Here is a 13,352-nt window from a genome sequence, read left to right as displayed (position 1 = left end):
CTCCATTCCAGTTGGAGGAAGATGAAAAATGATGCACCTTGTAAATATCGGTGCTGTTCACCCAGATTTCCACGTGTGTACACGTACACCCACTTCAGGCAAAAGGAAACTGCACTAAGCAGTGCAGCGCTTGCCTCCGTACAGAATGGTGCCCCGCAGTGCGCCCCTCAAAATCACCTAGGGTAACAACCACATGGCCCCCCACATTAAGACAGTGTACCCTACTCTGGAAGGCCAGTGTTCATCCAAGACATAGCCACTAAAATAGTAATTATGTTTTGATGAAACCAGGAAGGTATTATTTTCTTTAGAGTAAAATCAACCACGACGGAACGTTACAGTATGATTTCAGACCAGAGATACTAAGTAAACTTCACAATTTTGTGTCGCTGCTGTTGGTAGGACTGTTCTTTCCAGTACAAATTAAGCCATAAAACTAAGAGGAATCTCCCAGCCTTTAAACTGTTTCCATTATCAAAACTACTGTAAAAATGTATTGTGTAGGAATAACCAGCTCACCCTGGCATAGCCTACAGTCCAGTATTCTGCCCACAAAAGAAAAAACACTAACAAAAACCTATTGGTATCTCCTCTGAGCTAAGAAAAAAACAACCAAACTACTTACAATGAAGTCAAGTCAAGGAAGTTTGGGTTAAGGGCAAACAAGTAGCTCTGTTAACCGTTCAACACGAGTTCTGTTGCTCTTTCTCCCACTTCCCCATAACCCGTACAAAAGAAAGGAAATTTCCCACGCTTGGAAGCGCTAGCCAGACTTTGCTTTGTCCCCTGGGTTACCTGCTACTCTTACTTCACGAACCACAACAAAACAGCTCTATTTTTCATGGTGGGTCAACTACCACATGATTAACTGAACCCCTCAAGCCCACAAATACTGTTGAACCCCTGCAAGCGACCCCTGTGCACTGTCAGTTTGAAAGAAAAGGCCTGTGAGCAAATCCTGACGTTTAGTCGGTGGAAGGGACAAGGACAGCTTGCTTTTTTCACCAGTGTTAAGTTCTAGGGTGCTTGCGCTCTCTTATTTAAAAATTTCCTGTTCTCACCCTTTTTTTTCTTCTTTTTTCTCATTATAATAAATTCAGTATTGTGAAGTAAAGCAGGTAATTACTTAAGAGTAACAGAGAAAGACTTAGCTCCCACTGCAGTGAAGCACTTGTTTTTCTCTTATACCAGAAATACCCTAAAGCACTTCTAACATCAGCTTCCCACGAAACGTACAGAATATACTCTCGCCACGTATTTTCCCCCCTTGGTGCATACTTTATCACGGTTTCTCATAGAAGAGCAAAGCTTTGTAAGAAATCGTGTTACTTACTTTAACATTATGGATACCATTCATCTTCCCGACATGCTGTTCAATGGTTTGAACGCAGGAATTGCACGTCATGCCCTCCACGCCGATGACTATGGATTTTGCCTCCATTGTGAAATTCTACTCAAGTCTTCTCATTGCTGTTGGCCAAAAAGCAATAAAGACACTTGTTCTTCAATCTTTTCACAAAGATTTAAACTAAAACTGGGATTTAACAGATTATGTACTTAGCCACACGTAACTGTAGTAGATGTCAAAATCTGAGCAAAGTTTAACAGGAAGGAGAACTTTAGGTATTTATTCCTATGAATCTTCAAAAGGGAAAGTGTTTGAACACTTATTATTCCATTTGTGTTACAAGAGGGATCATTTAATTGCATGCACAAAGTTGCGATTCACTGGTGTGTGAGACGAAGCTACAGGGAGCAGTGAGAACGAGACACACTCCAGCTCTGGGATGCTACAATGAGAGGACAGCCTGCAAGCCACAGGGGCACAGGTGACAATCACGTTTTTCCACATTTATATCTCATATTATCCTATGCTGGCAACAATGAGCTATACTGAAATTCATCCTATGAAGGAAATCAAGCCTTTTCCCAATCTCATTCAGAAAATTCTAATTTCTGCTCCTCTGAAGATGAACACTATTAGTTTTGCTCAAAAAAACCCACCAGAAAAACATGAGTGAACCTAGATGAAACTAATTTGTAGAAATAATGGCTAATGCAAAGGACTACCCATTTCCAATATATAAACTGTTAAGTAACAGAGGGGAAAAAGAGGGCAAAAGTGATTTTCAGATTTTTTTTTTTAACCTTTTGAAAATGCACATTAGTTTTTCCAATGACAGAGAGATTAGTGACTGGGGAAAATGATCAGAGATAAATGCTTAATGTTCAGCTGCAGTGGAAGCAACAGCTAATCTTGATGATCAATTGAACAGCTGAAGTTAAGCACATGCTTAACTTGTTGGGTTTTTTTACCCTGGGGACTTATCTTGGAAAACTAAATTACGTTAACAAAGTTTAATAAAATTAATTTGGTGACATTTCAGAACTGTTCCATTACAGAAGGTCTGAAAGCCTCTGGTTTCACTTTCAGACATGTAAGAATACAAGGATGTTTCATCATACAGACAGGTTTACTTCACCGATGCACAAAGCTAAATGCTGAAGCTTAATCAATGAGAAGACACCATAAACCTCTGAATTAGTAAAGTTTCCAGTGGATCACACACGTATTTCTCTTCAGCTGCATTTTATCTGAAGAGCCAGGAACACACTGCAAATTTCTGTCAGCCACTAACCTCTGGCAGAATGTAACTATAGTTTATAGGTCAGAAAAAGAAAGAAAAAGTTGAACTACATACACAACATGAAAAATAGTCCAAGAAGTTGATTTTAAATATTTCTTTTCCTAATGCATCTCCTAAGTTCCTCAAACGATCAGCTAATTCATCTAAACTGTGGCACGAACCTTCATATTCTGACAGGCAGCAAGAGTTTTGTTCAAGAATTACACAGTAAATATAAGAATTAGCGCACGTTAACGGTAAGCACGGCTAGAGACAGGAATGTTCACCATGCACGAAGGAAATCTCATAGCCATAAGGACTCTGAACACATGCATGCAACAACTTAGGAACCTTTTTCACTGACACGTGGAGAGTCTGAGCAGCATCCCATGGGGATTTAAATCTGATCAGAACCTTGAACAACCTGCAACATCCGACTTTCCTGAAAGGCATCAAGTATTTACTCTGAACACACCATAAAGTGCTAACATCTCATCCTTCCACCCCCCTTATGGATGAAGTTGGGAAGCACAAGGGCTGCAAGCACAACTGGAGGCTGCTGGTGGCTGTGGAATCAGAATCAAAAGCTTCGTCCTGTGTCTGGATGCAGGTGTGGGCACACGCAGGACGCTGCAGCAGGACACTGCGGCACGATGTGGTCTCCATGCCAGGAGACAGAGGAAGGGGCTCCCACAAAGCGGGGCCCTCAGGCCACGAGAGCTTTAATTATTACTGAGGCTGGCCAAGAACATGGCATTACCACTGGCACCGGCTGGACTAAGGGGGTGCTGCCACCTCAGAAGACAGAACAGTGACAGTAAGTTCCTATTGCTGCAGGCGGCACCACGTTATGCTATAGGCAGCAGAAAACACTAACGGCAACTCATCCCTGCTAAGAGCAGAAATAAGGCAACTCTACCTGAAGAGTTATCTCAGATCTCACTTTTTGCTTATTCTTAAGAGATCCAAGTCATGAGAAACACACATGCAAATATTTATATGTAAACATTCACACATCACAGAAATACAGAACTGTCACCCGACACGCAAGAGAATTACGGGGCAGCAGAAGAGTTTATTTTAAGCAAACTTTGTATGGTAAGTTCTCTCACAGGCTTATCTGGCACACTCAGAGGTACAAGATATTTTCAAAACCCCTATAAAGCTACCCAAGAAAACACATGCTTTCATGTCATCATATTGAATGTGATCCTTATGGATTACCTCTGTTCTCCTGTAAGGAACGCTCAGTCCATACAGAACAAAGACAGGATTCTAACTCCACAGTCAGGAAGCAATGAATATTCCCACAAGGCTGAAGTATGAATAAAGTTTCAAAAAGTACTTGACTTATAGTGTTTTTTGTGAGCACAACCAGACACACAGAACCAAAGAAAATGGGACACAACAGTCTGTCATAGACGATCTGTCCTCTAGTAAGGTTTGGCTAGAAGTGAATTTAAAAGCATTTCAGGTGCATGATCAACTTGAACTGTCTTGACAACTGTACTGCTACCATATTTTGAAAAAAACCCAATAAATTAAAGGTAATACTTTTACGGTGAGGTCTATCTAAAATAATCAAAGGTTAGTAAGGTGTTGCCTTGGATGAGGCTTGGGGCACAGCTGTACGCAGGTCTGAGAAAGCCCGCCGAGTTCCCGGCTATCTTGCTTGGTCTTTGGTTTGAGACTCAAACTACAGCACAATAATATCCACTGTTACAAGAAACTAGGATACAGCGTTTAAGTCTTTTCTTTAAGTAGTATGTCAAGCTAACAGCAGCCATGCACGTAATACGGTGAACTGGTACTACTGAGGTCATTACAGCAGCCATCAGCACTGCTACTGAATGCTCGCCAATGCATTACAAAATTAATTTCTTATATATGCAAAAATGACATTATACTTTTTTTAACATCTACTATGACTGTCATTTGAAATGGACAAAGTGTTTCCTCCATTTTCTCAGCATGTTTCCTTGCTCTTCTGCTGTTCATTTCACATACAATCACCACCACAATTTTTTTACACAGCCTCATGTTTTCCTACTGAAAAAGTAGCATGTGGAAAGAGAAACAGGAATTATTAGAGTTATTCTGCCTAACTGGACTAATTAGCTAAACACAGCTTGTAAAGTGACTTCAGATATGATGGATGATATTTACAGAAGTACAAGAAAATACTCTGATTGCAGTAGTTCAGGAGCACTTACAAATGATGCCAGAATCCTACTATATCAATAGAATGTCCCGTTTACATTTCAAGTGTATGCTTCATACAGACACAATCTTTCCTTTAAAATAAAATACATCACCTGCTATTTTTGTTTCTGTATGTTTTATATTTGTGTTTGGATTTAAATAATAAATCAAAAGCAATCAAGCTTCAACCGTTCCACTGCACCAAGAAGTTTTTTCTTTGTTGGGTTGGTGGCTATTTTTAAAGACTGGTCTCCTAAGACCCCATGCTGTTAGGAATTGTATAAACACAGTAGAATAAATTCTTTCCTGGAAGAGACTGTAATTAAAACATGCAAAAATCATAAAGGCATTACAGTAAAGGAATTATTTTCTTCCTACCCTTCAAGGCCCCAAAGTATTAAGACCAAACCCAGAATTTCCATCACAGAATTAATACGTTGGATCAAACTGTCTCTGCTTTTTGTTCTCTGACTTTTAATTAAGAAATGCTACTGGATCTATAGGATATAAACAGCTCTCTGTTGGTGGGGAGGACAACAAGCAAGGATTTTTCTTTGCTTTGTTGCAAGTAGTTAACAGTTTTCACGCCATTTTTAAAAACAGGCTGTTCTCTAAAAAAATGAGATGTGTCCGTATCTACAGGTAGAAGGTGAGCCATCTGTAAGCAATACTGCCTCTTCACATCAGTTGCACGGTATCATCGACACTGAATCAAGAAATGGCACATTCACAATCTCAGTTTTCTGTACGGCTGTAGAGCTCTGCAGACCCAGCTGTCTGGATTTCCAGTGCTCCTGATGCTTTAAGGAGTTCTCGTTCTCAGCAGAAAGGATACAGTTCATACTCTGGGACTGTTAACCACGCACACACGCATTTTCCTCCCCTTACAAGATGCCCAGGACAAAAAGTTGAATTTAAAAGCTAATACATGCTCACATCTGAGACAGTATTCTACCTTGTTATATTCTATTTAATTTCTAACGCTCTACCTTCCTTACGAGTACTTCCTGGTAGAAATACTTTGGCTGAAAAGCAGAAGAAATACTTTTGTCATCATTTCCTCCTTCTGACAACGTTAAATTAAGAAAAACTCATGACTAAGCAGCCTGAAAAATATGTTACACCAATAAATTATGAGTAGATGTACAAATACTGACAATTTAATCCTAGTTCCCCTTGTATGTGTTAATATTTTACTAAGTTCACATGAAAATGGATGCAGAAGTCAAAAGATCTGCATGAGGCTGTATAGTAATCCATGCATACTACAGCCATGGCTTGAACTTGGAACACCCTGTTTCCTCATTCTTGCCATCCACCACCACATATCTGTTTGTCTTTTCTCCCACTTTTTTTTGTGAACAAAATAGAAATAAAAAAGCAAAGCATATATATATGCACTTGTGTGTATATATACACGCATTAGCTCAAAAGAGAACCTCACTGTACAAGGGACAGTTATTTTCTGGCAGGATGCAGCTGAAACAATCAACAAATGTAGAACTTCTGCAACATCTAAAAGGCTTTCTAGGCGGCAACATACGTTTTATAAGCTGACACTGAAGAGCTCAATTATTACCACCGACTGCAAGGCAAATGACTGCTAATGAATAATTTGTAATTCAACGTTATCACCGGTGTACTCTTTTAAGTGATATGCTAAGTTATGGATCATACATTGTTTCAGAGAAGAATAATGGCTTTATTCTTAACCAATGCATTGCCCCACCTATAAAACACCTTAACCATCAATTAGTGAAGAGTTTTGGATTTGATAATGCAAACAAATGGGAGCCGTCCCATTTAAACTAACAGCTATGTATTTAGAATACAAGAAACCAAAGGGCTTCAATTCAGCTACTGCTGTTTTGGAGTATCAAATAAAGTGGGTTCATCTTACAAAGAGCTTTGTCTTTGAACAAACTTTGTAAAACCTTTTGTATTCTCTGCTGTAGTATTTACTGCTTAACACCTGTAGAAACTCCCATTTTCCATTCTCTTTCATTACTTTCACCTCTTTTGCAGTACACAGAGCAGCAGTACTTCCGTGTTTGGACATTAACACCATCAATGAAGCAGCAGAGCCCTAGAAATAATCTGGCTCTGCAACAGTGCAGAACCAAACACTAGCCTTCATGTGGAGGAGCAACACCCAGAGACAGAACAGGAGGAATGCAAGAGATAATTAAGACTGAAACCATGGCTGGGAAGAGACATAAGTCTTCATATGTTTGGGGTTTTTTTCTCTCAGGTACAATTTTAGGCTCAACACTTGGGTTGCCTGTGTGCAAGTTTAAATTCAAGCATTTCATTTTCTTGAAGAAAGGCAACTAGTGTTTCCATGAAGTGCATGATGCAACAGGAAAAGAAAGTCATTTCTACTTCCAACAGCAAATTCTTCCTATGGAAAGGAAAATTAAACAGTGATCAAGCACAAGGTGACTGAGAAATTCAGATACATCTCTCTAAACTCTTTTTTTGATGTGCTAAAGAACAGTCTCCAAGTAAAATATCTGAAGCAAGATAAGGTTTAATGAACTCAAAGTTAAGTCATTCCCAACCTCACACTATCCACACACACACACACACACCCCCCCCAACCAAAAAAGAAAATATAGGCAATGTGAAGAGGAAGTTACAACACTGGTAAAGACCCAGACTCTCATTCTACCCCACAAAAAACACTTCAGTGCTTCCAGTATCTGAGCTAACCCTGGCATCACAGTGCAACAAAGCTCTGTGCACCACAAACATGCTTCATGCCTGCTCTAGGATCAGTAAAGATACATAACCCAGAAGCACACAATGTTTCAGGCTAAATGTACCACTTTCCACCGAAGTTTTCCATGTATAATTATCTTGAATTTATAGCTGCTGAACCTAAAAGAGACCCAAGCTAGGCAAAAATCACACGAACACCAGAAAAAGAGTCTGTCAGATTTAACTACAGCCTCTGGACATTATTAAATTTCTAAATGGCTGATTCCTACTTTATAGCTTACTTTATTTATGGCAGAAGAAAGATAAATTTACTGATTACATTAAATGGAAAAAATGTACCTGTCCCTAAAAGCCTGCAAAGACCTGTGACCAAAAGTAAAGGACAGCACAAAAGGAAAAAGCTGCATCATCTCATCCTTGGGCTTACAGAGGTGCTGGAGAATGGGTTACAGGCGATCTGGTGCAATAAGCAAGAACAAGGTTTTATTAGGTTAACTGGCAAACATTTGCAAGTATGACTAGCTATATGAGGCTTAATCATTGAGGGAGAAATTGTATATGCATAATAAATATCTGACAGCCAGCCATGTGATACTCTGAATAGGTTGTAATTCATGTTGCTCATAACAAGCCTTGCTTGGTCAGCAGACTATGGAAATTGCTCTGAGGGACTTACTTCTGTACAAAATGGAGGACAAAAAAAAGACCACACATTAAATACATTCTACTTCACTTCTAACAAGAGTTTTGTAACACTTGAGACAAATTCTTCATGAATCCCTTTATTTCTTCATGCCCTTCCACTAACTTTTTAAGTCAGATTTCTGGAGAACATGAACATTCCCCTGCAAGAATCACAGCAAATATTAGGAACAGAATATAATTTTTAAACCCTTGTTATGTGTGCATCCTAAGGCCAACTGGGGCTCCTCATTCTTGAGCTCAGCCTTAAAATACAAGGCAGGACAACATGGAATGCATTATACAAATGAAAAGAAGAATAAAATAGTAAGTGACATATAATATAATGCCAGCTTCTACTTTCCCGGCTCGCCACCTGGGAAGGAAGAAAGCTTCAGGTCTTTTCTCTACAACAAAAGACGCTATAATTATTAATTTCTAATCAAATTATGTTTGTGCCCACACAGTGCATCGTAATACACATGACTAGCTTCCACACTACCGAACAGATTAAACTATTTCTTGGCCTATTTACATCCCCACACACAATTCAACAAGTGTTTAAGTACAGAAATGCCATCTTTAGTGGCTGCACAACAAAGATTTTAAGGACCTTTAACAATAATTACGTGCCATTTCCAAAACGTGGATACAGAGAGGCCACAGTCGAGTCTGCTCTCGCTCATGTTCCTGAGGCTTCACCCCAAAGCATCAGGGACCTACTTGCCCCTTTCCCAGAATATTTACACGGTGTTTTTAAAGGAAAACACTGGAAAAACGCACTTGTGCGGGGCGTGCGGCCAGAGGCTCAGCCAGCCCTCCCGGAGGTGCCGGTGAAGCCTCTAGGATGGGGCAGACAGGCCCGCGGGGAGCGGCACCGCGTCCCTGCCCTCCAGGCGCCTTAAAAGCCTGCCGCCGGGGGTCGCCACCGGCGGAGGGTCCCTCGGCCCCACGGGTGGGCGCACACCCAGCCACCGCCGGGCACAGGGAGCTCCCGGGGGGGTGCCCGCGGTGAGCCTCGCCGCACAGTCCCCGGCCCGCCCAGCGCGGGGGCAGCCGGCCCGGGGCGAGGCGGCAGCGCAGCGAACCCCTCCACGGAACCCTCCTCAGGCCGACGGGCTCCGGAGCGCCGAGGGCCCAGCCGCCCGGGAGGCGCTGCCCCAGCGCCGGGGGCCCCCGCCGCCTTCCCGCCCGCCCCGAAGCGCCAGACACCCGCAGCGGGGGTGCCGGCCAGAGCGGGGGCCCGGGCGCAGCTGCCGTTCTGGGCTCGGACCCTCGCCGGCGACGGCCCTGCCCGCTCCCGCGCGGCGCCTCCGCTCCCGCCCGCCGCGCCGAGAGGACACGTAGCGCGGCCGCCCGCCCCCGCCAGAGGCGGTCCGCCCCGCCGGCCCAGGGGACGCCGTGGCACCGGCCCAGGCAGGGGCGGCCCCGAAGGGCCATGTAGCAGCTCCGTCTACCCCGCGGTCGGGACGGAAGGACCCCCCCGGCGCGGGGCCGAAGCCGGGCCGCGCCCGCACTCACCGGAGGCTCCGGGCGGGCTCTCCCGGCGCGGGGTCGCGCCTGGCACTTTGCCCCATGCAGCCGCCCCGCCGGGCGGCCCCGCCCCGCCCGCCACGTGACCGCGCCCGGCCCCGCCCCGCCGCTCACGTGACGCGGCGGCAGGGCCCGTGAGGGGGCGGGGCGCGCAGCCCTGCCCGCCCCTGGGCCCCGGTCCCCGGCCGTGCCTGCCGGGCGCGCCGCCGTGTTCGTCCCGGGAACAGCACCCGGCGGGAGCGGAGTGGCGATTAGTCACCGGGGGTGGGGCAAAAGGCGGCCATCGCACACCCCACTGGTGCCCCAGAGGGCAGGTGTTTGTTTCCAGGGGTTCACACGGCCTCGGAGGTTTACAGAGCCCACACACACCCACCTCCTTCCTAACACATTTTAATTACACAGGAATTAATCAGAGAGGTCGTGTTCTGGTGTCAGTGAACAGCAGTACTGGGACACTGTGCGGAGTTCTCTCTGATGCAAAAACTACAGCAAGTTCTTTGCAACTCTCAAAAGCCTCTGAGAGAAGCAACATTTGTAGAGCGATTCATGACATAAAAATACATCTGTGGAAAAAACCAGGATCTCAACGTTGTCATTAGATGTGCAACAGAAGTCAGAGGTAAAGGGATATGCATTGCCACTACAAAGATCACGGGAGGTTCATTTAAGCACACGCATCTGGCTGGCTGGATAACTCCACCACGTTTTGGATTTGTCCATTATCCATTAGTGACCTTGACAGGAACAACTGTGGCTACCTAAAACATGATTTAATTATATTGAATTTTTACAGTACTTCTTATACTTCAGCAGACACAGAATGTAAATGAAACCTAGAAGAGCCAGGCAGGTTTCTAGGTATGTTTATTAGAGCAGGAATGCCACCGCGTACAAGTGGTAATCAGGAAACAAATGCCATTATATGATCATTTCTTCAGTGAAAGTTTAGACCAGTTCATTATAAGCAAAGGCTGTTACTCTCTCCATTCTTTTGGAGTGATTCTGCCAACAGGTGACAAGCCCCATTGAATTCCAGCTTGTGTTAACACCTGTAGGAGGATAAAATCAGGATTATTAACTCCGAAATCAAAGACACCTTCTGATAGAGAGCAATTTCTAATGTTTAGATTTCTTGTATTAGAACATGACATCTCGTTCATCTTCTAATAAAGCAAGTGGAAATATTTGTATTTCATACTTAAATACTTCCATTTTCTATTTCAAAATATCTAGCTTTAGAACAAAGAATCTGTAATGTAAAATCCCATCATGATACTGTTATTGCCTAGAAATTTTTCTGCTAAAAGCTCCACGTGTATAGCTTAGAAATCCCCAGTAAAAGACTTGTGTTTCTACTAGGTTTTAAAAATGAGCAATAGACTGACCCAGAAACATGTGTAATAAATCAGTATATGAACTAACACACCCTTCATCTCTATTGCATTACTGTTTGCTTACATAAAAAGCTCCTAAATTCTGATCACGTAAGTTATTTCAAACAAGTAAGCTCTTCCGAAATGTAATGGTTTGCACGTTTACAGCTACAGTCACAATGGAGTGGTGAAAAAAAGAATGACTTACATATCCCCAGACAGCTGTAAAAACTGCGGTTCCACCAAGGAGTACCAGGTTTCCGTATTTATCATGGAAGTCAGGCTCATGTTTGCGATGAGCTTGTCTTACGGCAGTACGCTGAAAGCCACGAGCTAATGAATGTTAAAGAGAATTAGAAGTACAGAAATCAACCAAAATATACATGCAAACCACAATCCCCATCTCCTACCAACAGAGAGGCAAGAGTAAAAGACTTCAAGAAAAGCTGAAAAAAATTTAATCTTTTGGACTTAAAGAGCTTTGGAATGATTCCAAAACACAGGATACATGGAAAGCCTTGCATTTTGTTTCAGCTCTCCCAGTTTCTCTCCAGAAATTTATTCCTGAAGTCTAATCTCCGTAAGAGAATCCTCCAAGTTACCTTTTGTCATTAATATGTTTTCTTTGGGCCCTCTGTGTGGAAATTCAAGTACACTTTTGAGTCCTACTATTTCTCCAATAAAATATTTCATTTGGTACTTAAAAGTTTCATATTTCCGTATGTAAATACCTTTATTGTCAGTACACATAACTAATATAAGCATTTCAGGATGAAGCTCACCATCAAATTAAGGGGTTGAAGACAGTGGGTATGGGTAAAACACCTTTCTCATTCCTTCAAGATTTTTGAAGGGAGGGGAGGGAGCTGGAGAAGGAAATGGAAATAACTGTGGGCCTTCGCATGAGGTAAATAATAAGAGAAAGAAATACAGGAGGATATCTGCTAGTGACAGAACGTATGACATACAATATAAAAGGTAGACTTATTAAGGAGAAGACAAGAGTGAAGAATCAAACCACCAGCTTCAGAACACCGAGGCTGTTTAGTAGTTGCATACAAAACATTTGATGATGCTTTGATTAACAGCAATTTACAGCGATGTGCGTGTAAAGACAGACATTATAAAATACAATCTTTTAGTTTCAGGTCAATGGTTCACGTTTACCCAAACACTAGAGAAGATGACGGCAAGACCCATAATGCTACTACATCCCTAGCATGCTCTGTGAGGCTGCATAAGGGGTCGATAAACAGAAAAAAAGAAGCTTGAACATCTACCAAACGTTTATTTTAGGTGTGTGTACCTCGGGCTAAGCACCTCACGAACCAGGAGCAGATGTGAGAGGCCCGGTCTGGCACCAGGGGGTCTGTCAGCGAGGGGGTCACTCTGCCCTGAGCTTAAGGGCTGTCACCGAGTACCCCTGCCACCTCAGGTGACAAGCCCTGGATGAACCTTTAGTTATCAAAGAGGAAAAGCACCGAGGAAGGGAACCCAAGGTCAGCTCAGGTAAAAGCTGCTAGGAAATACACGAGGCAGAGAAAAACAAAGCACAATAACAACAACAAAAGCAGCAGACGAAGGACGGCGAGAGCCGCCCGCAGCCCCTCGGCCGCCCTCACGACCCTCCACCGGGAACGAAGCGAGCCCAGGGACCGTTCAGGGACAGTGCTCACAGGGAAGGCAGGAAACCGCCGGGAGACCCCTGAGGAAACCGTCTACTCCCCACAAACTCCCCCGTGCTTACCGGTGAGGCTGAGAGCAGCCCTCGCCACAGGGAACATGCCGACAAACGGCTCGGTTCGGCGGGCCCGGCAGGACGCGGGTACCCTTGGCGAGCGGTGAAAAACAAAATGGTGGCGCCGGAAGTCGCCGCCGCGCTGCGCCACCGAGCGGAGCCCTGCGGGTAGCGGAGCCGCCGTGGCGGGGGAAAGGGGCCGTCTCGGTACGGCTGGGCCAGAGCCGGGGGAGCGCTGCGGCAGGGGTAGAGTAAGAGGCAGGCGCTCCCCGCCAATTTACACTCCCCACGGAGGGCTGGCGAAAGCGGCGCGGCCCGGGCACAGCAGTAAGAGCCTCCCGGCGGCGATTGCAAGCACAGTGTCAGGATGGCCGAGTGGTCTAAGGCGCCAGACTCAAGGCGTTCCGCGCCTTCCCGTGGCGGGTTGGGTATTCTGGTCTCCGTATGGAGGCGTGGGTTCGAATCCCACTTCTGACA

The 13,352-nt window shown here is 44.2% G+C and overlaps 2 protein-coding genes and 1 non-coding gene across 4 annotated transcripts in view; 1 reads left to right on the top strand and 2 right to left on the bottom strand.

The window, feature by feature from the left end:
* Positions 1-9,857, bottom strand: part of ATP7A (ATPase copper transporting alpha) — a 30,848-nt gene extending 20,991 nt beyond the window's left edge. For both annotated transcript variants that reach the window (XM_055727373.1, XM_055727374.1), the window contains exons 1-2: positions 9,753-9,857; positions 1,334-1,470 (exon numbers count right to left, since the gene is read on the bottom strand). In XM_055727373.1, the coding sequence (XP_055583348.1) occupies positions 1,334-1,441 (108 nt within the window). In that variant the 5' untranslated portion in view covers positions 1,442-1,470; positions 9,753-9,857. The remainder of the gene's footprint in view (positions 1-1,333; positions 1,471-9,752) is intronic.
* Positions 9,858-10,611: 754 nt separating this feature from the next.
* On the bottom strand, positions 10,612-13,035 carry LOC102056249 (cytochrome c oxidase subunit 7B, mitochondrial). Its single transcript, XM_005434441.4, has 3 exons — positions 12,885-13,035; positions 11,346-11,470; positions 10,612-10,813 (listed from the first exon to the last, which is right to left on the bottom strand). The coding sequence occupies exons 1-3, from the start codon at positions 12,919-12,921 to the stop codon at positions 10,739-10,741; spliced, it is 237 nt and encodes a 78-aa protein (XP_005434498.1). The 5' UTR covers positions 12,922-13,035; the 3' UTR covers positions 10,612-10,738.
* Positions 13,036-13,236: 201 nt separating this feature from the next.
* TRNAL-CAA (transfer RNA leucine (anticodon CAA)) lies at positions 13,237-13,352 on the top strand. Its single transcript has 2 exons — positions 13,237-13,274; positions 13,307-13,352. It is a non-coding gene; the product is annotated as a tRNA-Leu (tRNA).

Source organism: Falco cherrug, chromosome 15, assembly GCF_023634085.1.
Source record: "Falco cherrug isolate bFalChe1 chromosome 15, bFalChe1.pri, whole genome shotgun sequence".
NCBI classification, from domain to species: domain Eukaryota; kingdom Metazoa; phylum Chordata; class Aves; order Falconiformes; family Falconidae; genus Falco; species Falco cherrug.
This window is presented reverse-complemented; position numbering and strand designations above follow the sequence as displayed.

What these genes read in the sequence shown, in the direction of transcription:
- LOC102056249 (XM_005434441.4), bottom strand. Translation starts at nt 12,921, where the DNA reads ATGTTCCCTGTGGCGAGGGCTGCTCTCAGCCTCACCG. An exon ending in GGCTGCTCTCAGCCTCACCG is followed by an intron (nt 11,471 to 12,884) that starts GTAAGCACGGGG and finishes AACATTCATTAG; the next exon opens with CTCGTGGCTTTCAGCGTACT. An exon ending in TTACAGCTGTCTGGGGATAT is followed by an intron (nt 10,814 to 11,345) that starts GTAAGTCATTCT and finishes ATCCTCCTACAG; the next exon opens with GTGTTAACACAAGCTGGAAT.